General features: G+C 44.4%; 1 protein-coding gene across 3 annotated transcripts in view; it reads right to left on the reverse strand.

Moving 5' to 3' along the window:
- Positions 1-988: 988 nt before the first annotated feature.
- LOC310996168 (SPRY domain-containing SOCS box protein 4-like) overlaps positions 989-27,077 on the reverse strand; it is a 44,141-nt gene continuing 18,052 nt past the window's right edge. The window contains exons 1-3 of one of the 3 annotated variants that reach the window (XM_083985530.1): positions 24,140-24,336; positions 14,830-15,719; positions 989-2,427 (exon numbers count right to left, since the gene is read on the reverse strand). In XM_083985530.1, the coding sequence (XP_083841656.1) occupies positions 2,300-2,427; positions 14,830-15,538 (837 nt within the window). In that variant the 5' untranslated portion in view covers positions 15,539-15,719; positions 24,140-24,336 and the 3' untranslated portion in view covers positions 989-2,299. Of the gene's footprint in view, positions 2,428-14,829; positions 15,720-22,525; positions 22,585-24,139; positions 24,337-27,077 lie in introns of those variants that run through there. The other 2 variants (XM_083985531.1, XM_083985529.1) reach the window with 2 other exon arrangements.

Consider the following 27,077-nt stretch of genomic DNA (forward strand, 5'->3'; position numbering starts at 1 on the left):
TGTGACGTACAACTTTTATTCACCATCTCGGATTGACAGCTTGGGTTTACCGAAGTTCCTCCAAATTTCCGAGTTAGAATTACAACTTCAGTGGGTATTTCTGAAGATGACTGGGATTTCAGAAAATACGACCACCAAGTTCTCATTGAAGACACCATTGGATTCCAGATACACACTCTGGTGCTACGATTTTTCGAGCATTGCAGTAACACAAATTACCAGTAAAGTGACAAAGACAAGCTTTTTAAAATGATTAACTTCTATCGAGGACGGTAAGCTAGTTAGCTGGGTATGCTAATGTTTCTAGCTTCGGTTTGAACAGACAAAATTATTGATTAAAGGGACAACAAGGAGTTTTGGAAAGCAAAGTGTTTTCACACTACATTTCCCATGAGCCTCCACGCGCACGGTGAAATTCTTGGACCGGCGCAAGACGGACAAAAGCGAAAACATTTGCCAAGAATGTTTTCATTGATCAAGAATGAAAGTCGGAGGCATACTGTTGTAGTTCCGACCATAAACGGCGATTCAGCAACGTTATTCCCATGACCCGCCGGGCAGCATCCGCAAAACCAAAACTAGGAAATACTGGGCGAGTCGACCACTAAATAATAACAAAATAACGATAAAGACAAAACAATATATTCATCGAAAATGGGCCCATTAACAATTGTTGGTAACGTAGATTAATCCACATTAATAGGAGACTTTTTTATAACCAAATACAAACTCCTCGTTGTCCCTTTAACTAAATCCTTGCACTTTTGCGTTTTTGACAAGGTATTAAAGACACCTTCCAAACTGTTTATATACCAAACTGCAGTTGGCTAAGATGGACAATCCCTGTTCAGGGAGGAGGTTTAGCAAGTGATCAATGAACACAGCACATCTACAATCCTGTAGGTTTGATGACATTAAAAAGGATGACAGAGGAGAGGCAGTGTGAGTTTAGCTGAGTTTATTCTTATTCACATTTAAAAGAGTCTAATGGCAGCACATCCTCCCACCATCGGGGCGAGACGTCCAGTCCCACAGGAAAAAAAAGAACATTAAAAAACAAAACAAAAAACAAGAATCTCATTTTAAGACAACAAATTTCAAATGTAAATCCAGGATAAAAACCCCCACATGAGGGTGAAAACGGCAGAAAATAAAAATAAAAAGCAGCTTTTAAAAGTTTCTTTTTGTTTTAATTGGGGGTAAAAAGAGGAGGGTGGTTGGGGGGTGGGGGGTCCTGTGCTTTGTTTGTATGTGTGTGCTGTCTCTGAGCAGGCACATTAGCAGTCGAAGACAAAGCTTCACCTTCAGATCAATCTCCATCAGCGTTACAGGAGCTAAAGAGCCGACAACGGCGGGACGAGGTCCTTCGGGTTCACCGAACAAGATGGAGAGTGAGTGATGGAGACACAGAAAGAGATGGAGAGAAAGAGAGAGATCGAAAGAAAGAAAGAAAGAGAGCTGGCAGGAGAGAGGAGGGATTCAAAACGCTCAAAACAGACTTGAATTGTGTTGAGTCCGTAGATTCGGGAGGGGGGTGCCCATTTGTCAGCGTCGCTTCTTCTTACTGCGAACACTGTGGGCTTTGTTTCTATTCAGTCATACATACACTGTATACATGTAATCCATGAGCGCTATACTGTGTACACACCAACAAAAATAGATCTGTGTGGACTCCGTCTCTCTCTCTCTCTTTTTCTCTCTCATGCTCTCTCTCTCTCTCTCCTGTAGCTTGAAGGGATTGTTGTGTTGTGTCTCCACAGAGCCTGCTGTGTTGCTGGAAATATAAATATACATACCAACATGTTTCCGAGGAAGCTTCACAGAACGTGTTGGGTAAACTGTCGCCTTAAAAAAACCACAGCACTGAAGGCATTTCTCACAGAAGACATGGACCTATACAGACATATATATGATTAGCAGGAAACTGGATTGCAATATTCTCTTTTAATCTCTAACTCTTTTCATTTCATGTCTTCTGGTCAGGAGAGAAACAGCAGTCAGCAACTAAAAAGAAAAAAACAACAACCAAAAACAAAAAACTGAAAACCAAGAGATTAAAAAAAAAAAAAAAAACAAACAAACGCCCAACTGATGTAAACAAAAAAAACAAAAACAACAATGGAAAAAAAAACCAAAACCATCTTGGCGCCGTCTTCACCACCTTTCATTGTCGTAGTCCAACGTCCTCAGCAGATGTCTGATGGTTATGATGGAGTTCAGTTTGGAGGCTGGTTACAATAAGTAGGCTGCAGCTTCCTCCCATATGTGTGTGTGTCTAAGTGTGTGTGTGTGTGTGTGGTCACTGGTACTGGAGGTAGTTCTTGAGAGTCTGTGGCAGCGGCAGTGTGTCGATGTGATGGATGCGCTCTCTGCCCAGCGCCAGTCGAGCGACTCTTCTGCACAGGTCCATGAGCGGCAGCGGCTCGGCTGTGAGGGGGCGACACAGAGGGAGAGAAGACAAGGTGAGTATGAGGTCGGAAAAAAAACAAAAAAAACATGTGACCACACAACCTCTGGACCTGAATTTGTTTGTTTGACTTTTTTGGTGTAAAAAATGAAGTCTCTATAAGTCCAAGATGATGTGGTATCAAACCACATTCCCTTCTCCTGAGACCAGACTGTATCCACGCTGACGAGAGACTGAATAATCCTCTCATTCTGACTCGACTCAGACTTGTTGTCTTTCATAAACACTTGAAACCTTTCCTATGAGTTAGCGCTGCACTCCTGTTAGATGACAGTTTAAAATGGATCAAAATTGATGCTGCACAAACACAGAAATCATCTTTTATCGTGTGCTTCTTTGTTGTCACAATCTGGTGCCTACATTATAATTATAATATTTATTTAAATAACGCCTTTCTTATCAAAGTTACTAGGTGCTTACAGAGATAGGAATAAAATAAGACACATTAAAGAAAAAGAGAAAGCAGCTAACAGTGAAAAAACAAAAGAAACAATAAAATCCTGTGACGTCTGGTGTTATGTCATAAAAAACCCAAGAGAGAACAAAATAAAATGTAAAACAGATGCACCAGCCAGAATAATACAACACATTAATAATATTATATCATATCAACTGCTGTCATATGTACTGTGAAGTCTTGATAAACGTTTCCTCCCCCAACATCGGATCGATTACTGGATCTGTACAGAGAAGATGCGCTCACAAGGCAAAAAAATTGTTTTGTGAGGTCGTCACATTGTTGACCTCTGACAACTGACCCCTGGAAAAAGGCGTGATGCTGCAGACATTGTCATCTCCATGGGAACAAGACGCACAAACAGCCTGAAAACAACACGCCTCTGTCTCTGCAGGGACAGAAACATGCTCGGTGCACAGCGTCAGCAGACAGATGTATGGACAGATGTGCATCTCTCTCCATAGATAATAATCTCAATATGACTGAGTGGATGGAGCTGCAACACAAGCAGCAGTTCAATAGATCAATTCACACACTGGAGGAGATGTATAGATAAATATATCTATATAGAAAATACCATTAAGTCAGTCACAACTGTTCACGCTGATATAAACTCCTTCATCAACAACACAACCTCACAGCAGCACACCAACATCCTCACCCATGATCACACAAACATGATGAACTGCACTTCGTTGTGTCGGTGACCTCATAAACCAGAGAAGAATTCAAACTGTTCAATTTCCTCCTTTTCCAGCCTGGATTTCATTCAGTGCTTCTGCAACTTCCACTGCGTTCACCTGCATGTTAATGGCACGTGGGAAGAGAAGCAGCTGCAGCAGCAGCAGCCAGCAATATTCAAATATTCACACTACACACACACACACACATCATCAGCGCTGTCAGTGTGTGTGCCAGGCAGCAGGACGTGACAACTTCCCTCGCACCCAATTTCAGAGGTAAGTGCTGTCTATGCAATGTCAGACAGACAGACTCTTAACTGCTGCCCCGTTATGGGATGTCAAGCTGCTCCACCTGGAAGCACCATCTGCTGGAGCAGAGTTCCTGCTGCTCAGAGTCCCACGGCCACGCTGTGTGAAGGACATGAGCCGCCGCATCAGCGCATGCAAACAAGTAATCAACACACCAACCAACAGGCTGAAGGAAAAAAATAAAAGACAAAAAATATATACTGTATATATAAATAAATAAAAGAAGAATTTGTTGTCTTCTCCGTGAGTGAGTCTGACAACATGAGTCCAGTTGAAACCACAGCAGCAGTAGCAGCGGCCTTGATGCTGTAATTTATTGATAAGACCAATGTTTTAACAAAGTTTTCTTCAGGGCAAAATGCCTTGAAACGGCCGTATCAATAAATCACGGCGTCAAGGCCGGAGCGAGATTTTGCATCTGTGTTCAGTGTGTCTCATGTGCTGCTGAGTCTTTTTAATCTCATCTTAACGTTGCATGACTTTTTAATGTTGATTCGATTCATGTTTCGCACAATAAAAAAAAAAACACATTTTCTACAACAGATGAAGGCCAAAACACACAAACACACACACTCACATTTATACTTCACACACACAAGTCTCCTGTGTGACTGACTGGACCGTTTCTCTGCACACAGTCTATTAAAAGTCCACCACAGGCCCACAAACAAATAGGTTATAAAATACGTGACGTCTGGTCTGGGGGTGCGTTCAGACCCACGAGACACCTCAGGCGTTCCTCAGGGCACCGAGCGCGGCCCCTGGCTGTGGCGACACGACCACCGAGCATCGGACACACAAACACGACTAAAAAAGGAAACAGGAGCTCGTCTGATAAACATCGACTCTACTTATGCAGGGATGATCATTTAAAGCAGAAATCTTTACCCAAATGTCTCTGCCTGGATAAATGATGATGAACTTTATCGTGATTTATCTATTTAGGGATATTTTGTTTTCTCTCTCCCCCCTTTGTGGTGTTATTTGCAATTAATGGGTGATCCCCCCCCCCCCTTGAATTCCTCGGCTGTGGTCTGGAAAGTGACCTTTTGAAACGGCGGCGAGGGGAAATAATGAAACCCACCGGTGAGCAGCAGCAGCTGACGGAGGTTTCAGAGAACGGAGCGCTGCTGCCTGCGATGTGGATTTATTTGACTCCCCATGTGCTTAATGAAAAGCCTTTGTAAGAGCACCGCGGGGACATGTGGCAGAGCGTGGATTCATTTGTACTCGCATCAACGTTGGTGAAGTGCCCGAATCAGGGAGTACGTGTTGAACCAGCTCAGAGGCGGCTTCACTCCACTCTTTAGCAAATCAGCTTCCAAGGTCAGAAAGTACAGTCTAATGCAGCTGGTACTTCATCCACTGACTGTGTGAACTCTGCTCTCATAAACAGAGGACATGGAGATCTCACACACACACACACACACACACACACACACACACACACACACACACACACTAGATAGACACACACATACGCTCGCTCTCGAGGAACCTCCGGGGATGGATGTCCTTTCCGTTCGGGCCTGACAGCGCCTATCAATCAGTCTAACCCTCATATCACTTGCTCATCAGCACACAACCCCCGCATATAGGTAGTTTCCATAGTAACCAGCCCATGTCACTCTGCCGGGAGAGTGTGTGTGTGTGTGTGTGTGTGTGTGTAGTCGCAGATGCACACATTGCATGCATCTCTCCAGTTGATGCCTTTGTGTGTGTAGCTATTAAAGTACGGAGACGGTTAAATGATGTCGTCGGCTGTAAAGAAAAACAAACACAACAAACACAACAAACACACCGTGAAATTTCAGCACAGATCAGAGCTCCACAACAACAAACAACAACAACAACAACAAACCTAATTAGAGACAGCACTCATTAATCATGTATCAGCTTTCCAAAAGGAGAGAATTTACTGATATTTACTGTACATTTTATTCAACCTTCAACTGTACAAGTCTTGTTTTCTTCCTCCATCATCAGCACCGGAAAAAAAGAAAAAAAGAGTGACTAAACGTCTAAACGTAAAGGTGCAAAGTGGTGAATGATGGCGGCTCTGATGCAGCGCTCCCTCCCCGGAGAGCAGCCAAGTGACGGCGTGATGATGTAACAAACTTCCTGACAACCACCAGCCATAGTGCCCCCCCACCACCCACCACCCACCCTGCTGACACAAGCTAGTCTCCATGGTACAGTAAGGGTTGCCCCGGGCGACATGAGGCGCACACCATTCATTATACGCTGCCCGTCCAAAAAAAAGAAAAAGAAAAAAGTCACCACTTGGATTCAACTAAGCTACTAGCTAATAGGTCAGAGCCTCCCACTGGATAATTACTGCATGGATGATGATGTTTCAGCTGGCAACAAGTTATCTAACCCTAACTGATGCAGTCAGTAGCTTCTCGTTTCTCGTGTGTCAAAAGACACATCCTGTGGTCGTGGACTGGAGAAGATGTTCATCTGTTTCAGAAGGGTCAAATTATAGAGATCAAGCAAATAAAACATCTAAGAATTGGGTTAAGAACTGTCCAACGCATTATTAAAAACTAGAAGGATAATGGAGAACTATCAGCTTCAAGGAAGAAATGTGGTTCAATGTGCCCACAGAGTCCAAGACTTAACCCCACTGAGAATCTTTGAAAAATAAATCCAACTTTGGACCGAAATATTGCAGAAGCTTATCGAAACGATGCCACAGCAAATGTGTGCTGTAATGAAAGTTAAAGGTGGAGCAACGAAATATTAGAGTGTGTGATTTTCTTTTTGGACGGGCAGTGTGTGGCGGGTCAGAGTGCCAACATTGCTGCTGCTCAGATGAGCACTTTTTGCTTTTATTTTGACAGGCACAGTGAACAGGAAGTTCAGGGGGTGAGAGGTAAACATGAAAGAAAGGGGCTAAAGGTCGGAATCGAACGTCAGCATGACAACTATGTTAAATACATCTTCAAAGTTAGCACCTTTACCTGTGATGCACTGGCTCATATCAACGGTATAGATCATATTTCCAATGACTATGGATCATTTCCAATGGCAGATATTCCTCTGAGGCTTTTCTGCTCCGATGCAAACTTGACATATATCATTTCCATAACATTTACATTGCAGTATATGTGGTCTCAAAGTTGACATAGCCAAAGTCTGTATATGTGTGCTGCCTGCATGCACATCATCTCTCACATATTAAAACCCCTGATGAACAGGCAGCTTTAATTATTAATCCAGGCTCATTATCTGGATGTATTTCAGTTGTGGATGTGAACAGTGGAGCTCTTTACTCATCGACTTCATCTCTCCATCTCCAGCAGATTCATCTGCTCTCTCTCTCTCTCTCTCTCTCTCTTTCTCTCTCTCCTTCTCCTCTGAAGCCGTCCTGTCTTCTTTCTAACGGCCTGACACTGGTTTCTGACAGATATACGACGCACTAAAGAGGAGATGAAGTGTGTGTGAGAGGTTCAGGACGACTGACGACATGCACACACACACACACCTACCTGACACTTTATTGAGAACCAAGTGGAGGGAGGAGGTGGCGCGTCAGTCAGTCTGGCCTCACTCAGGTGAGATGCTTATAGACTTCCTACAGCTTCCTCTACTCTCACGCCTGCAGCCAGTTTAATTTATGTGTGTGTGTGTGTGTGTGCTGAATAGGGATGTCACGAATACTTGTTTTCACAATTAATCGCGGTATTAAACGCCACAATTATTTAATCGTAAAGGTTCCTAAATACTGTCACTTTCCAAAAAAGATTATGTGGGAACCATGTGGGCAGATCAGCACAACTATGAATGATATGAATCGTCACCTGCGGGATAACCACCTTGCTTTGTACCCCAGAGTAAAGGTAAATACACAGTAACTGGGTTAAATTATGTTAATGTCAATTTACCTAACGTAACACTGAACTGGTAGCAATTTAAATGTAAAATTTAAAAGTGCCTCGTTTGTAATAAAAAAAGGATTAAAAAAAACTTCAAACATTTGAATACTTCAAACATTTCCTCTGAAGGATGAATAATTGGTCCTATATTAATAGATACTTTAAATAATTTGTTTATATAATTGGTAATGCAATTATATTTTGACTATATTTAATTTTACACATTCATAGTGTTGAATATAATAATCATACTAATCGTGATAATCATGATTATTTCTCTCACAATAATCGTACCAAGAAAATCTATAATGGTGACATCCCTAGTGCTGAATACTTAGTAGGACCCAGTTATGTCCTGCTCGGGCATGTGATCCAATTTCCTCAGCGTTCAGCCCCGCCCCCTTCACACGACATGCGCCCAGGTAACAGGAAGAGGGCACAGACCCCGGGCCACGCTTACCTCAGAGATTAGCATAAAACTGCTGGGGAGCGTCTGGCCTAGATTTCACATGACACACTGTCGCCCCTGGCGCCGTAATGCTGCTCACCGACAGGTCAGAGGGGGGAAATAAAGAGAGGAGAGGGAGTGCGTCCCTGGAAAGACTGAATTAGGTCAATGATGAATGAGGTTGGGAGAAAAAATCAAATTGGAGCAGAACGGCAAAGGTGAGTGGGAGGAGGAGGGAGGAGGGGGGAGGGGGAAGACGCACCTAATTGGAAGACGCAGGTGTCCAAATTGAGCGGTCCACTCAGGGCGGAAGGTAAATTGCTCGGTGAACCAGTCGGATGCTGATCTGAATTCCTTCCACTGACAATATCTGACTTCCTATTACCTCCAGACCGCCAGCAATTTGGTCTCTCGGCGCTCTCTCACTGTTATAGCAGGCAATGATAAACAGCACAGCACTCAGCTACTACTACACACATACATACACTCCTACACGTACACACAACCGTGTGAGGATGACACACTTATCCATGGAGAGATTTCTTGCCTGAGGTTAAGCAAGTTTTTGAAGGATGAGAATATTTATTTTGACTGAAACTAGCCTCCATATTTATCATACATTAAATTCACCAAGTCTCATTTACTTTAAATTCCACTTTGCTCACAAAAACACAAATAATATTTAAAATTCAGACTTTCCCCCCCGGGAGCTTTGGTCTTGTTTCTCTGAACCAAATTATACTTTTTCCTGTTGTGTTGTTTTACTGAGCGGCTGGACAGTAAAACACTGATGTGTTGTTCGATAGGAGGAAACTGTAGGATTAGTGAACGTGACTTAAGTGCAAAACACGCCGGCGGCGGCTTTGTTTACACAATAACAGGGCACGCGGAATAAATTCAAGATAATAACTGAATAAAAGAATAAATAATAAGTAGGAAAAAAGGGTACAATCAGGCCAACAATGCGCCACGGCTGCATTCATTCAATCAATCAGAGCCGCTGGTCAGCTGGCTCTGTGCTTTTATCACCGCCCTTTAAAAACCAAAGCCACGGGGTAACAGGGTTAGAGTTAGTGCAACACAACGTGACGGGAAACAGATGCATCGGTTCACACAAACAAAAACACAACAACACATCACTGAATATGAGACAAATGAGTGCAGAGTCACAGACCACAGGTGCATCTTCACATTTTTACCCACAAAATCCCTGAGTGGGTATAAAATTACAAATTAACTGATCTGTCTGGGTTTTAAAATTGTCAGCTTGAATGTGATTTTAAAAGTCGTCCGTATGAAACCATTCACCTGTTGCTTTGTTAAGGTGACAATAATAATAATAATAATAATCAAATGTTATTAGGGTTGAGCAGTTATTGAAATATGATCAAAATGAGGCCAAGTGCATCATCCAAACCACAGGAGCTGCACTTTTTTGGTCACAAGCAGATCCAAACTAATCACAATTTTGCATATTTTCAGTCCCAGTTGATTTGGGTTACAATATGAGCAGGATGATTAAACTCAACTCTAAGTATCTGGTGAGAAAGATATCAAACATGGGATTTCTTTGACATTATGAGACTTTTCACCTGAGATCAAACAGTTGCATCATGCTCACACTCGGCACAACACCAGCTCTCTGCCTCACAAATTGTTCTGAGCTTTCCTCACGCTCTTAACCACGTTCACTTACAATCACTAATTATCCAACAACAGCACAATGTAAAACAGTAAAACGCTGAAAAACAAGCCGAGAAGAGGAGCTTTCTTCCTACGGCCTCCCACATAAACACAGAGTGCAATCACACGATCATCAGTCAGCCAATCGTGAGAGGGTTAATTATGGTTTTCCACGATCTGCATCTCGCATCGCCTTCACAGTATTTCAAAAGTAAGAGCATTCTATGATTAACAACGCGCATCATGCTCTTCCTAACGAGCCGATACTGCATGAACTGGATGATTCCTAAATCCACGGTATCTTTCTCTGGAGCCGTGCATCACTTCAAACTCCTCAACCCCTGAAATCACAGCTTGTATCAGTGCTGTGTAACACCACCAGCAGCTCCAACAGGCAGAGAGGCCACGCAGCGTTTGCATAGGGCAAGCCCTCGGCCGACACCACTAGTGAGAGAGAGTGGCGAGCTGCTTGGTCAACAATTAACCACCCACTAAAAACGACAACGACAAAAAAAAAGTCAGTCAGCTTAACCGTCTCCACAGCAACTGCCACCACAACTGGATGTGTAAACACTGAAAGAAAAGATTAGGTGGAGGAAGACAGAAGAAAGGAGAACAGAAGGAAGGAGATAAAACACAAAGGAGAGCCGGAGTCAAATAGGGTTCATTTGCAATAAAAAAAAAGGGAGGGGGGAGGAGGGAAGAAACAGTTCCTCCTCTCTGGTCCGTCTCGTCTGGGTGTGAATGAGTTTGTCTGAGCTTGTTGCTGCTGAGCCGTTAGGTTTGTTGTGGTAAAGAGGAGAAGAGTCGGAGGTATGAAAACTGACAAAGACTCCTGTCTCGGTGGGGTCGGGGCTTTCAAGAGTCTCTGGGACCGAAGGAGCTGCGGGAAGTTGCATTAATGCACTGTGGTATTAAGGGACAATACAGACTGAAAAAAAGAGAGAAAGATATATTTAAGGATATTTATCTCTTCTTGTTTCTGAGTGAGGATAAAAAAGTTGGCAGTGAGAGAAAGAAGGAGGAAAAAAGACCACAGACCTAGAAAGTGAACACACACACACTTCTTTTGAGGAGGCATGAAAGCGAGGCATGGGAATAGGGGAGCGCCACCATCTCTGAACATACATATTGATGCCTCCGCTCCTCGTCGTATGGAGAAGTGGCGTAAAGCTGCCATCAGCAGACAAGACACTTTGAATATCTGTTAACATGACGTTCGTTTTCTTCACTACGTCAGAGTGAATAATGGTTCATGTTGGTTTGTTATCAGTTGTGTTTCATCCTTAATGTCAACAAAGAGAGGGAATCTACAGTGAATGATGCGATGAGTTGGCACCATTAGCCGTTTCCTTTATAGCAAACTGTTTTGTCGTCTCTAAGCTTCATTAGTCAAAGCAAAAAAAACATTTGGAGAGATCAAACGATTCACGTCACCGTCAGTTCTACGGGAGAGCGAGAGCTGATCTGATCGTGAGTCGACTCCTTCACACCAGTTACATGCTGGGATGTTATGATGTTAGGGGCCGGCCTGTAGACGGCTGAGATAACTTAGTGTTTATGGACATACATCCAATAAAAATGATGTTATTATTAAATTATGTAATAACTCGCATCAAAATAAGTCACTTTATCACTTATTACTTACACAGGTTGTGACGATCTTCACAGATCTAAGATCAAAGGTGTCGTCAGCTCCACTATCGAGTTCTGATTTTCCAGTTGTCCTTGCCACTGTATTTATTATTACACATGTTCAAATTACAATGGCAATGAGAATATAATTTATAGATCAGCAGTGTCTTATATATAGTTCAGGGACATGTGTTCCACTTGAAGTATTTGCAGTGGAGCGTCATGTGGTTTAATTTAATTATAACCTCCGTGACACTGATGAATGGATGAGGACTGACGAGGATTAGCTTGTTGTATCTGCTTCTGCTCATACAATATCCTTATGATAGGTCTACATTTGATATTCTATTAATGTAAAAGGTTGTTTTTTTAATATCAAATGCGAGTTTATACAGCATGCATGCACGTTTCATTCATTTTTCCCTGGTTAATTCTGTACTGTCACTTTAAGAGAACACACCCTGCCCGTTAGCGTCAGTCGGTGTTGTTGTGTAGTTCTTATGACCGTGTCCCGTCATGTTCAGTTTAAAATGTTAGGGAGGAAAACGCTGTGGGTTTGACCTGCATGTGACACAATGTTGGATAAGACTGTGTGCCTGTGTGTGTGTGTGTGTGTATGTTTTCCTGTTCAGCACAGTAGATCATTGTGCTGCTACATTGGTCCGACATGTGAGAGGTCCGACATGTGAGCGCCATGACTAGTATCTGGGTCACATAAGTGGAAGAACAATGATGTGATATTCAACGTCAGCTTTTTTTTTTAAACACACACACACAACCACACACTTAAACACCTAACCTGACGTTTCCCACAATGCAAGGCCAGACACTGAGCTCAGAGGCACACTGGGACATCCTCCAGACTTCCTCTTCCATTGGCTGCTGTCCACCAACACACACACACACACACACACACACACACGAACGCAGCTCAGAGCCACGGACACGGCGTCCATGCCTCGCCGTCAGCGACGCCCCCGGCTTTGCTTTGTGTCTTTGTGCAACATGCAGACTAATGCGTCGGGGAGGACCGAAGGCTGCAGCAACAATGCGAGGTGCAGTTGTCACCATTGAAATGACTCAACTAGTTGGAATGACGACATTTGGCAGAAAAGCGCGACAGGGGGCAGAAGCAAACATGCGGAGGGGCCGAGCTGGCAGCGACGGGCCGATGGCTCTGGTGTCTGCAGGAGAGCCGTAAACAGATATTCCCAGTTACATCAGAAGAGTTGGACCCTGTTTTCTTGTTTTTGCTCCCCGGGTATGTTAAAGTACAACTGTCTGGAGACTGCAGAGAATGCTGTAAAGAGATAGAGGGAAGCCGGCTCGAAGCAGAGAGCGAGCTTAAGCTGCTTCCTATCGGTAAACAAAGCAGCCGTCCCCTCTCATTGTGGGCTTTTTATAGATCAGCAAAGACAGAAACTGGCACTGAATATCAATCCTCCAAAGCTGTCTGAAGAAAGAAAGAAAGAAAAAAGGACAACTCTGGGAGGAAAGTCCTCTCAGTGTTGCCTTAAACCTTCAATCCTGCAAACGTGTGCAGAGCCAAGAGACGCCGTCAGTGTCTGGAAATCAGTCAAATCGTTTATATTCAAACACTGACTGAGAATGAAACTGAAAAATCTCCTTATTTTACAGCAAAGACATATTGAGACACACTTAACAGTGGCAGGACCTGGAGGGCAGATACACAAACCCTGATTTTCAGGACTATCTGCACACATCCAGGTCTTAAATCCCTGCCTCACCCTGAGGAAAATTAAGAGATTATGAGAACTAAAGAGCAGGTGCCTTAGAATTACGTGTTTCTTTCCTTTTCTTTTCAAACCCACTACAGACACTGTTTGTGGTTTCACTCTGCACGGTCGTCACAGTGGACAGTTCAAGAGACATCAGAGACATCACCTCCTGCCCAGAAATAATCTGCCGTGGCGGAGCTATTTGTGGCGCTCTTTACTACGGAGGAGAGCACATGGATGCAGATCGACTTGCACGACGGAAAAACCAAACGAGCATTAATATCCTCGCGCTGCCGAACTGGCACGATGACACCTCGGTGTCCTGGGAACATTTTCTTTCAAGGAGGACACGTCGATACTGTGAGGACATCTCGTCTCGCAGATGTTGTGAACAAACTCCTCTTGTGAATAAAAAAAGACAGAGCAGTGTGTGTCTGCTTTGTGCTGCCACTTCATGTCGACACCTGTATTGTGGCTTTAAAAAAACAAAAAAAGTAAAGAAAGAAAAATAACAGTGCTAATTAGAAAAACTCTTAAATGCCGAACTGTTCCATCCCTAATGTTTACTGTTCTGATAAGGAAGAACGGTAAACTGGCACGAACGAGACTGGAAAGGTCACGCAGATAAATTTTGACATCAAATACGTTATGTGGGCAAAAACTTCTACACTCAACAATGACATTTCACCACTTCCTGTACCTGAAACAACTGATTCTTTTGGATGAACAATGCAGCTTTATGTTGGCAAACAAACGGCAGAAGGAAGTTGCAGGTGTTGATGGCAACATCTGGAGAAACATTCACATTTCTCCCTAATAATTTTACATTTTAGAGCCAGTTGTCAACTTACAAACCCTGTGAAGTCTCATTAAAACGTTAAAGGGATAGTTCAACATTTTGGCAAATTTGCCCATTGCCATAATCCCTATAGTCATAGCAGTAGGTTCGTTACCTTTAATTGTTGGTGCAAGCTATTTTTAGAACGGCGGAGCAGAGCTGCTCAGACCTACGCTACGGAGGCTCATGGGATTTCTTGGTTTCCTCATCAAACTCATCAAATACACAATCCAACAACTCCAAAACGCTCTGGTGGTTGTGACCTGCACATTCACCATGCTATGAGATAAAACCGCTGATGCGCATTCCCGTTGAGGGCGGTTTTTCAGCAAGCAGATGTGCATTTACCTCTAAAACAACTCTGTCTCTTATCGTTCCGTTATTATCTCATAGCGTGGTGAATGTGCAGGTCACAACTTGTCCACCAGAGTGTTTTGGAGTTGTTGGATTGTGTATTTGATGAGTGAAACCAAGAAATCCCATTAGCCTCCGTAGCGTAGCTCTGAGCAGCTCGCGGCTCTGCTCCGCCGTTCTAAAAATAGCTTGCATCGACAATTAAAGGTAACAAACCTACTGCTAAAACTATAGGGATTATGACAATGGGCCAATTTGCCAAAATGTTGGCAACTATCCCTTAAAATCATCATGTATCATGTGTCAATGTGTGTGTCAGTTTGTGTGTCACTTACGATCGAGTCCGTTGACGTAGCGAATAGAAACCTCGCAGTGTCCCCACACAGCACTGACGATGGGATACAGTCTCTTGCCCTTGAGCCCTCTGAAAGCCACTCCCAGATACTGTCCGTCCACCATGAAGCTCAGCGTCCCTTCGTCCATGTCTAGAATAACCGTCAGAGAGTCCGGGAGCACGAACGACTCGTCCGGCTCCAGGAAACAGGGGTACGTGGGCGCCGACGAGGACGCGGGTCGGTTCTTCCCGTCGTGGTAGAGTCTGTTCCGACCCAGGTCCCAGCCCCAGGACTCAGAGTCCGAGCCCACCAGGGCCATGTAGCCCACCGAGTGTAAAGGTGCTTCGGCGGTGGCCACGCCCACCACGGCGTGAGTGCCCCTCTGCCTGGCGGGCCAGTGGATCCTCCAGACGTGGAGCCCCCGGGTGTAGCCCACCCTGCCTCGGATACAATCTGTGCTCTGTGCTACGGGGTGTCGGTGGAACGTCAGCTTGTCGTCCTCCTTCACGAAGACGTTGAGGGAGCGGTCGTCGGCGTTCCAGGCGTGGCGAAGCTGAGCGTCCGGACTGGCCGCCGGCATGTCCAGCAGCAAGTCCAACCTGGGGGGCCGGCAGAAGTCCGGGCCCCGCAGCTCGCGCCGCACCGGATGATACGAGGGCTCCCCTCGGACGTCCACCGACTTAATACTAGCTGAGATCTTCTGGCCCATGGCTGGGGGCGTCCGGGGCAGGAAGGGGCAGAGGAGGGGGGAGATGGATGGACCGAGGGTGGTAATGAGGGGGCGGAAGGTCCTGACGTTACCTCATGGGCGCAGCAGCGACGACAGCGGGGTCCTGGGTGGAAACGCGCTGCTGGGACACACGTCTCTTCAGCCCGGAGGAACCACACTCCTGAGGAAACACAAAGAGAAAAACATGTGTCTGTCTGATGCATCATGGGAAATCATATTTATTCATCTTTTCCACTTCACGTCATGTTTTACTTTATATATTTCTATGTATGTGACAAATGAAGCTACATGAATCTTGAAACGGTCTCTTGGTTCTCGGTTAATCTGTAATTACCAAACTGACAGGACACAGCGACTGATGGATGTTTTCATACAGCGCCACAGTGTGAAGGTGAAATGATGCCGGTTTCAAGTTCAAACAGACTTCAAGCATTTTATTTTGGAAAGTTTTTTTTTTTTGCATTTTTGCCAAGAGTGAGAGGGAGAGAGGGAGAGAGAGGTGGGGGATGACTGCAGGCCACATTCAAACCGGTTAGGACTAAGCCTTCATGGTAAATGCTCCATCAGGTGAGCCACTGGACTTCCAGCATTTTTTGAAATGGGAGATGCCCCCCCCCCCCCCCACTCCAATCCCAAATTTCAATATTCACGCTCCAACTTCACACCGAGCTTTAAAGCTGCAACGACTGGTTAATGAATCGATTTTTCCTGGCACTTTTTATTTCACCTTCAGAAACAGTGAAATGGTTGCAGAGAGTTGCAGCTGCTCGGCTAAAAACACTTGAAGATCATTAAGCTCGATAAATAAAACACTTGTTGTTTCAGGTGTGTGTGTGTGTGTGTGTGTGTGTGTGTGTGTGTGTGTGCGTCAGTGCACAGAGAGAGAGAGAGAGAGAGACAGAGACGGGCAGGAGCAGAAGTGGGAATATGGCATCGACAGCACTGGCTTCAGGCCAGACGCTGCAGAGGAGGAGGAGGAGGAGGAGGAGGAGGAGGAGGAGGGGACATGACAAGGAAGGAGAAATGAAGGATGAACTTCTCCTCACTCCTCTGGTCTGAAGTTGCCAATTTAAAGAGTGGATAAACACACAGTTGTTTTTTGTGCCTGTCTTAATGTATCTGCTTGTTTGTCGCTTGATACCTTGACAGTAATTTGGATGGGGGAATAAAAAAAGAGCTTGCAGCAAAATCCAGCCATGAGAGCTGGCACACACACACACACACACACCGACACAGGGAGGATTTGCTGAAACATGCTGCTGACTTCAGTGTGTGTGTGCTCTCTCTCTCTCTCTTCTTGGCCAATCCATTCTTCAGCGAGCAAACAAATGTGATGCAAGTCATATTTTTCATAGGTCCTAATGAGAAACTGTGAAACTGTGACTTGTGCATGCTGAGCCTCCACACTCGGCCACGTCCAGGCCTGATGCACCGTTTTCCCTGAACGACCGGCTCGAGAAAAGCCGCTCCAAATCTGCTGAACTGACATCAGTCCTTTCCCCCCCCCCCCCCCCTCCAATGTTTGTCTCACCCCCCTCACCCCTCCAGTTCCTAGAAAAGGACTCCACATGACTCTTCCAGGGAAAGTACAGAAGGGAACTGGTACAGATCAACCAGGGGAGGCTTGAATCACACCACACACACACAAACACACGCACACATGCTGTGTATGAGTGTGTGTGATGGATTGTAACAGATGAAGGGATTGAAACGAGATTTGTTCGTTTTAACCCTTTGAAAAGCAACAAATGGAAGAGGCTTTAACTCGACAAGGCTCCAGTGCAGACACGACAACAAAAACAACAACAACAACAACAACAACAACGCCGCACAATGTTTCCTGCATCTCAATAACTTTGCAAATACAATGGTATGCAATAGTTTGGGCACCCCTGGTCAACATTTCTGTTGATATGAACAGTTCAGCAAGTGGAAGATGAAATGATCAATCAACAATATAATTTTCATCTTTTACATTTTCAAAATGAGGCCCCCTGCATAGTTAGTAGCTAGTAGCCCCCCCTTTGGAAACTATCACAGTGTGTACATAGTAAATATCTTGTCTGATAACTTGGTCAAAGTTATCTGAGAGCTCAAGTCTCCTGGGTTTCCCATTCTTTTGCAGGCTCCTGCTTTGTTTCCCCTTTTCACTCTAAAACTGTAGAAAACAAAAAATACACTGATATTGCAAAAAAAAAATATTGCGTGTTTCATGTTAAACTTCCTGCCTTTTGGAGATCATCTTCCAATTCTTTTTACGGCTGACCTATTATGCTTTTCCAGCTTTTCAGAATGTTTAAACAGTTGGATACTTGTTTGTGTTTCAGGAGCTCTTGGAGAGTTTTTTCCAAAAGTCTTATGTTTCTACGTCACAACTTCGGTGGACATACCCAAATGGCAACTCGCCCTATAATATGTATACATCCATGCCCTGGCCTCAGTGCCCTGTGGTTAATGTTACAGGGGGCGTGTCACTATGCAGCAGCCCCTCGATACGTTGACCAATCACAGCAGAGTCGGCGTGGTGGGAGGGGGGAGAGAGAGCGCTGAATCGGAGCGAAGCGGGAAAGAGAAAGAGTGTACAGAAAGCTGGTACGTGATAAGTATGGAATCTTTTATCGATCCAAACTTTCAATAGTCCAATATTATATTAAAAGCCCATTAATTGAGCATAATAAGTCCTCTACGTCCTGAATTGCAGCTTTCAACGTGCACACCTGCTGCAAGTCACTCATATTGCACAACGCCACTATTGCACGAGCACAATCGGGAGTAACACGCTCTCCGCTCCGACATTAATTCAGCCCCATCGTGATGCGTGGAGCCGTTTCCAAGACGAATGAAGGGACCATTTATCACACAGCGTGATTCAGTCAGCGACGGCGGCGTTGTAATCAGCCGTCGAGTCGACCACTCAGCTGACATTTTATTTGCGCGCATCTCACACTGCTGCATGCGTGACATATGTGACCTCCCCCATCGCTGCTGAAGTACAAAGAGATTTCACTGGCGACTCCTGGAGCGTTAAACATCAGTGGGGAAACACTGGGCCGAGCAATTAAGAGGAAGTAGAGAGAGACCAGGAAACGAGGATAATCAGTTGTGTTTTTTTTGTTTTGTTTTTTTATCTCCATGCAGATTCACAGCCACCAATTAATCTCGAGTACACACACTGACATAAATGGATGACACACGTCTAAATCTGTAGTCAGTCAATGTGGTGTTGTGTATCTCACAGCACTTTGAGTATACAGGGGTCTTGTCTGCGTTTGAGTCCAAGTCTATTATTAGGTGTGAGTTTTTTTAAGTATGTGTAATAGACTTGTCATAGTGTTGCCGGGAAGCGGAGAATCAGATGTTCCTCCGCTTTATTCTCTGCAGAGCTTCAATATTGCAGGAATAAATTAGTAGAAGTGACTCAAAAAAAAGTAACTTTAGCTTGTCTTGACAAATGGAAAAGCTTCATGCAAGTGAAAAAACAAACAAAAAAAAACTCGATTTTTCTGGATTCAGGCTGCAGCAACAACTGGTGTTTCCAGCCAGAGGGTGTTTTGGAGAGGAAGTCGGAGGCAGGGAGAGGAGAGGAGGTCCTGTCAGCCTCTCTGAGAGGAACCCTCAGGGGAGATTTGATGCCATCCACACCGAGATGATGACATCGAAAAACTGCTTCCAGCTGTTGAATATCAAACTTAAAAAAGAAAAAAAAAAATCTCCAGTGCTCGACTAGCAAGTGCTGAACGAGTTGCTCCACACACACGCAGCTCATTGTTACAGGCCGAGGCCTTTTATAGACAACATCTGCAGACAAGAATAAAAACATGGCAGTCCAGGGGGGCGAGTGGTCAAGTGAGACAGACAGAGACAATTTCAACGCTGTCATCGGCCACTCCGAGTCCAACAACTCCTGAAGACACTCAGTGATCAATGCTGCAGCTGAAGTGAGTATGATCTGTTTATTAAAGAAACTTAATTTATCCATTTTGGGTGGCTTGAGTTGATGTGACACAATTAAAGTAAGAACTGGACTCTTGGATGAACACAACTAATGATCTAAATCCAAAATAACGGCACTACTTTTTCAGTAATGAGTAATCAAAAAAGTTACTGACAACAAAATGTGTCATTACTTGACTCAAGAAGTCCCATCAGAAAACAATACACCCGTTTAAGTGTAGGACGTTATACAAATTTTTTTACAGTTCATCAACTGGTCGGGAAAAGACGTTTATCTGGAACTAACCAACTCACTAGTACTCACTCAGTAGAACTCCTCCACACAGGCAGCTTCCGATAGGCGGAGTGATACCTGCCTGTGTGGAGGAGTACCGAGGGAGTACTGAGTGAGTTGTTTAGTACAGTAGTTAGATTAATTCGGGGTTAGAGAGGGAAATCCAAGTAATTTGTATTTGAGCATTTAATAAAAAAGTAACAAAATAGTTTTATCATGTAGTAACTCAGTTATAGTTACTTTCCCAAAAAATAACTAATTACTTTTTCAAAGTAACATGCCCAACACTAGAAATAAGTGGCACCAAAAAGTTAATCCATTGATTAAAATAACCATTAAACACAACTAGGCCTGGGCCGATTATCTATAGTTTCCATAACATCAGATTTTTTAAAGTTTTCACAACTGCTGCCAAGTCTGACCTTCGTTTTGCATGTGACAAACCTAGAATTAACTAAATAAAAGCATGAGTTATACCTTAAACACAACATAAAATTGCCCCGATTACATGACGACACACCGAATTATCGATGCATTGTATTGAAAAATTACATTCTGGATATCGACCAACCTTGGCTGAAGACGTAGTAAGCTGAGAACTTTAAATACTGACTCAACTCAGCGTATTCATTTCTTATATAACTGGAGCGCTGACTGAAGAAGAAAGTCATGCAATAAGCTTTAAGAAGGTTAAAACATGACCAGGAGTCATTTATTTTAAATGAGTGCTGAGAAAGTGAGAGACATCTGGGGGCGAGGGATCAGGAGTCGGGGTCATGATGTGGCAAAAAGACGAAGACATGATGCCGAGTTCACGCTCACAATCAGCAGAACCAGTAGAAAGTGAACGAATGCAACCTGAGCAGCGGATGGATGTGGACATCTATAAATCTCCCCGCTGTCTTCAATTACCACATGCAGGTGGCCGACATGTACGATATCACATGTAGCACCTGCGATATGGATGCACTGTGCAGAGAAAATGAAACGACCTCACCCCACGATGGTTGCATGGCGCCTGGAGCCGACGGATAAGGACACGCTGGAGGAGCTGGCTTTATATTAAAAAAAAAAGGTGAGTGCGGGGTGCAGAAGAAAAAGGAGAAGGGAGGCCGGGGAGAAGTTCAGAGCCGTGTGGAGTGTCAGCGGAGAGATGAGAGGCTGGGAGAGGCAAAGAGGGAACATGAAGGAGAGAGCAGAGCCCAGAGAAGTGATTACGGAGGAGAGAGGCAGCGATAGGGCAGGTGAGAGACGGGTCGTGGTGGATGGAGCTCGGGAAGAAAAGTGCAAGAACAAAAAAAAAAAAAAAAAAGATGAGAAGAGCAGCCAGAGCCATCTCCCTCGTGTTCGACTTCAGTTTATCTGTGCCACTTCTTTATAAAAGATGAGCCCATTGATTTCCCTAAGCTCCGAGCTTAGGACGGATGCAACGCGCTGTGACGTGACGTGGAAGAGGAACCGGAACCGTTTTTAAGATGCAACTTCTCTGGACCAGAATCCACGGCATCGAACCTCTTATCTGCAGCGATGGAGGGAGGGAGGCAGTGACATGAAGAAGGCCGCTGGTAGCGTGACAGCCATTGTTAGCATATCAAACATGCACGGCACAGCCAGTATTAACACAAGCAAGCAACCCCCACCCAAACATGCACATAGATGGCTTAAGGGCACACAAATGCAGACTGGTAATGTGGTGACTTTGAAGTATCACCCACTCAAAAACACATGCACACACTCACTCTTATCTGCACACCGGCATCGGGGGAAAAAAAAAAAAAAAAGAAAAGAGAAAAAAAAGGCCAATCAGCTGGGGGCGATGGCGACATGGATGTGAGCTGGTACACGTCGTCCCACTGGGACTACGACAACAAACTGGCAGGAAAGCTCAGGATCCATTACAGGAGGGATGAATAAACTGTTTACAGATGGTAACACATGTCGGCAAAACCAACAATCAAGTGTGTGACCTTTACACTTCCCTCTCACCCACTGTGCGTGTGTGTGTTTTCAGTTTTCAGATTCCAGTTACATTTTCCCTCAAATTGTAAATAAAAACACTGAATTATTCAACTGTTCAACAGGAGAAGATGAATGAGGGAGAAGCAGAGTGGGTTTGTTGAACAACAGGTGACATGCATGCATGATAAATAATGAATAAAAGGACGGATGTAAACTAAAGAGGGCACCAGAGTGAAATCCAGAGTATAAAACATTAATAGTGGTTTAAACTCCGACTTTTCTGCAAATTCAATAAAGAGCAAAACAAAGATAAAAAAAACCTACAGCTCCGGTTTCTTAAAAAAAACCAGACAAACCTCTAGTTTATATTCTGGGGACACACGCTCACTCTCATATGTTTGTTTTTCTGTCATGCTGGGTTTTTGAATTCAATGTTCTTTTTTTTTTTAAGGACGACAAAAACAGACTATCAACTAAGTTTTTTTCCATCTCATCTCACCCATGCGAGGTGACACAAAGCATTTATCAGCCAGCTTCTGTCCGTTTGTAGTTTTGTATGACTTTGTGCCACCCGCCCCAGACAAAAAAAAAAAAGTTGACAGTTGTGGGAGGAAATCCTGTAAAATCATTAGACGTCAACCCAAAACAGTGAGAGACAGAGAGAGAGAGAAACCTGGAGGCTGATTTACAGCTGCAACTCACACGGTAAGAAAATCTGAACTAAAAAAACAAACAAGAAAGTGACAGGAAATCAAGCCACGGCTAAAAAACACCCTGACTTTTACTTCCTCCCTGGTCACCACCGGCTCCTCCACCTCCTCCTCCTGCTCCACTGGCGATCACGGCGGCCACTGCTTGTTTATTGTTTTGTCTGTTTTTCAAAATGCCAGGGCAGCTGAGGATGACGCAAGCTGGTGACATGTCTCAGCTCGAAAAAAAAAGACTTTTTTCTTTGCGTGTGTGTGTTTGTGTGTAATATCACAAAGTCCGTCTCAGATTGTAGATTTTAGACCCGTTAGATGCAGCGAGACACGACGACAGGACATTCGAGGATTGGATAAAATCTGATTACAGCGACGTAGCGTATAATAACCGTCACTCGTGTCGCAGCGGAAACTTACAAACAGGCTAAATTTCATGGAAACTTGGTGGGTGTGACTCAGCACAGTTTCACCTGCATGTTGTCCATGTTCAGGGTTGCATGTTTTTCCACAGTGAATAAAAAACAATAGACAGCTCATTTAATAGTTCTTAAATAAAACATAACTCTTAAATGCCTGCAAACTGCTTATTCTATAAATGGTAAATGGACTTGCACTTATAGAGCGCTTTACAATGTAATGGTCGCATTCACCCTTTCACACACATTCATACAGCACTGAGCATAGTGCAGGGAACTAAGCATTCACATTCATACACCCGATGACACATCGGGGGGCAAGTGTGGATTCAGTGTCTTGCCCAAGGACACTTCGACATGTCGACACTAGAGGAGCCTGGAATCGAACCACCGACCTTCCGGTTAGTGGACGATAGTCGACTCAAAGTGAAATTGTTCATTCTGTCGTTACATTTGGAAAATATTTGATTATTTCTGATCTTCCAGATGTGTTTTCATGCCGATTATTGACTGATTAGACATCACATTATCTCATATTGTGATTAACACATGCCTCGCAAGCTCACCGTTGCCTTCAGAAGCTATGCAAAACTTTTAACACGAACTTCAACCTCAGTTAAGAGGCCAAACATTTCTGCTGCAGGGCCAGACCAGGCCACCGGGTCACAGTTCTGCACAGACGTCCAGGTTAACAGAAGTGTAATTATGAGTCGGGGAACTGCGGCTGGCTTCATGTAACACAAGACAGAGAGTCTTCAATCATGTGTCACTCTCCCACCTCTCAGACACTCACGTGTGTGAAACTCTACACTGAAGGTCTAAAGCTGGATGCGGCCGGCCGGCTCAACGGTCCGTGCAGAAACAAACATGGAAAATGCCACTAGTTTAGTAGAAGTTGTTTACAGCCAGTGAAGAGGCTCATCTACAACTAAAAATAAACACAACTACACTTGGATCAAAAAGCAAAACTTTCTGAAAAAATACACAAAAAAACACTGAGCACAACACGTATTGAAATTCAAATGAATCAGCTTTGATGTTTTGGTTTCATTCAGACTTTTTTCTTTTTTTTTTTTTCCCTGGGACGTGCAAACACCCTGAGAACGCTGCAGCCTCACAGAGTTTTAGAAACAGTGGGATAAGACGGGGCAGCAGCCTCGACAAAGAAGCGGAGAAAATGTCAGAGACAAGGAGAGAAGGAGAAGAAGGAGAAGACACACAAACAAGAGGTCAAGAGACAGAAGTGGCCTGTGAGGACGGAGAGACGTCTTACCATGAAAGCATTTCTGCGAAAACGGTCAGCGGGCGGCTCTCGCACGGCAATGTGAACGCACAATAACAGCGGAACGAGTGGGAGAGTGGGAAGACTTGCTCCTCAGTGTGTAGTCCAAAAATGAGGTTAGTACACAGTCAACAGCCGGACGAGTGTGGGACCGGGCAGAGACAGAAATAAGAAAAAAAAGAGAAAAGGACAGTGTGTATTTGTGTGTGTCGGTAAGTCGGTGAGTTCCTGCCTGTGACGCGAGGATGGGGAAAGAGGAAGAAAAAAGAAAAAAGCTTGGCTCCGGTTCCCAGCTAAGACTGGAAAACAGCTGCTGGAGGGAGGAGGAGGGAAGAGAGGGGAGGAAAGAGAGGGAGGGAGGGAGGGAAGGAGAGGAAGGGAAAAGGGGGAGGGCTTAGTGTGGAGCACGCTCCGAGTCTTTCCCCGAGCTGAGCAGAAACCACCCACTCCTCCACAGACACTGAATGACTGAAGTGCTGCTGGAAAACGGTGGGAAGAAATGTGGACACTCAGTCACTCAGTCACTCTTGAGCTCATTTCTAATCTTCTCTGCTGAGCCGGAGCGTGGATGTCGGGCCTGGCCGAGCTAAAGACACCGTAAAAATACTCCAAAATCCACCATGTGATGGTTTTTTTTTCTTTTTGACTGAGGTATTAAGGATTAAGTTCAAATTAAGGAGCTGCACAGTCTTAGTCTGGATGATCTACATCAGTGGGTTTCAACAGACTGGAAGGAAGATGAGAAATTGTAATTATTATAAAATATATTCTATACTGGAAAGAAATCTTCATCGTTCTATTTTCCTGTCAGTCAAAATGTTCATCATTCATCATGTCAAAAATACTGGTGTTGACCTTTGACCTGGCGTCTGCACCCTCCCAGATGCTCTGCTTCTGAAATAGCTTCCTTGTTAGCATGTAGCGAGTTAGCACTACAAAAACAGACACTTAAGATGAGGGGGGAAAAAACTACTGTTGCAAATGTTATTATGATTTCATTCATAAAAATTATGAAATATGTTAAGTTTTTATATTTTACTACATATGCAGTGGTACTGTTGGCAGGTTGGTTTAATGCTTTACAGGAAGCCTCAGCATGAAAAATACATATAAACGTGCATTTCACACGACAAACACCAACCTTGTGTTGCTCGAATACGTCCCATCGATTGTCCTGAGAGTAAACCGTGTTCAGATGCAACGTGGCGTGAGTTCATTTCTCATTTTTGATCTCTGCCGTGAGGTTTGCAGCCTGTAGGTTCCTCCTAAACTACCTGTGTGGATGTTTATTGTGACAACAGACCAGAGCCGCGCGTGAAAGTGCAGACGGAGTGATTTCTAAATTTACCAGGAGCTCAGGTTCCACCTATTTTTCCACTTGACCCTTCCTGCCTTCCTCCCCTCTGTTCTGCGGTTGATACGACAAAATTCTGCCTCGGCTCGTATTGATGCACGACGTTACTTATCCTACCTGACGTGCATCTGGACTATTGGTGGCATTAAATATAGACGAGCATTCATGTAACTGCTCTGGGGTTACTTTGTAATGTTAATATTTATATTCTAACAATGCAGCAGTTCAGAGGAGCAGTTTCCTATCCAAACATAATTAGTGTTTTAATTGAAATGCATCTAAACCTGATCATGACTCAAGCGGTAACACCCAGCTGTAGTTGCTCCAGGCATCAATGGGCAATAAAAAAAAACAGCACTGAATGCACTCTTTTGCATGTGTTCGATTGAGAACATGTAATAGTGTTGGGTTGCCAGATAATGTTCAGCAAAGTTCAGCTGCTTGAGCTGCAGCCGTTTCTGCGCAGGGCGACGTGGCAGTGTGAGAATAAGATGTCAACGCGATGAGCTCGGTTATGACAAGGTACCCCACCCAGACCCATTCTCTCCTTCCCTTCCTCCATCTCTTTGACTGTGGCACCATCCCCCGCTCTCTACCTATGTATCCGTGCGTCTCTCCCTCTCATCTTTCTCCCCTGGGAGACAAGAAAGCCCTCCTCTCACTTGTTACCTCCCTCCTCCTCAGAGTACACACAGTCACACACAACAGCATTCCTCTCTCCTCGCGCTCTGCAGCCTCAGAAGTGCTGCACGCCGGATTCACTCGACGTTAAACTCGGTATGACTTTTCTCAAATTAACTCAAAAAGCAGCAACAACAACAAAAAAAGAGAAAGAGAAAAACGCACACTCACGACATCCATAATAGATTCAACAACATCCATCCACCCCTGCAGGCTGTGGCTGCTGCTGCTGCTGCTGTTGTTTGCCTCGGGTCTACCTTGTTTTGACGTGGCCTGGTGTATCGATAGCAGCGCAGCAACGAGCTGAATGACCTCCAGCATCAGACAAGAGAGTGGGCCCAGAGTGCAGTCGATGCACATGTATATATGTGTATGTGTGTTTGTTTGTGTGGGTGGTTACATTGCACTTTCACTATCGTTTATAGATACAAATCACTGTGAGAACACCAAGAACTCTAGAGTGTAAGACGACAGCAAAGACGCACCCAGGTTAGAGAATGCGGCCTGAGAACAGCGGCATGGTGATGAAGATGAGTCCGAATGCAGAGAAGTAAAGACAATGCGGAGAACGGCGGAGCAGAGCCGTGAGCTGCTCAAAGTTACGCTACGGAAGCTAATGGGATTTCTTGGTTTCCGTCATCAAACTCATCAAATACACAATCCAACAACTCCAAAACGCTCTGGTGAACAAGTTGTGACCTGCACATTCACCACATTATGAGATAATAACAGAACGTTGCGAGACAGAGGTAAATTCATGCAAAACAGCTGATGCGCGTTCCCGTCTGGGGTAATTTTCTGGCAAGCAGTCTCTGCATTTGCTTCTAAAACAACTCTGTCTCATAATGTTCCGTTATCATCTCCCATAGCTTGGTGAATGTGCAGGTCACAACT

The sequence above is a fragment of the Trachurus trachurus genome, assembly GCF_905171665.1.
Source record: "Trachurus trachurus genome assembly, chromosome: 13".
NCBI classification, from domain to species: Eukaryota; Metazoa; Chordata; class Actinopteri; order Carangiformes; family Carangidae; genus Trachurus; species Trachurus trachurus.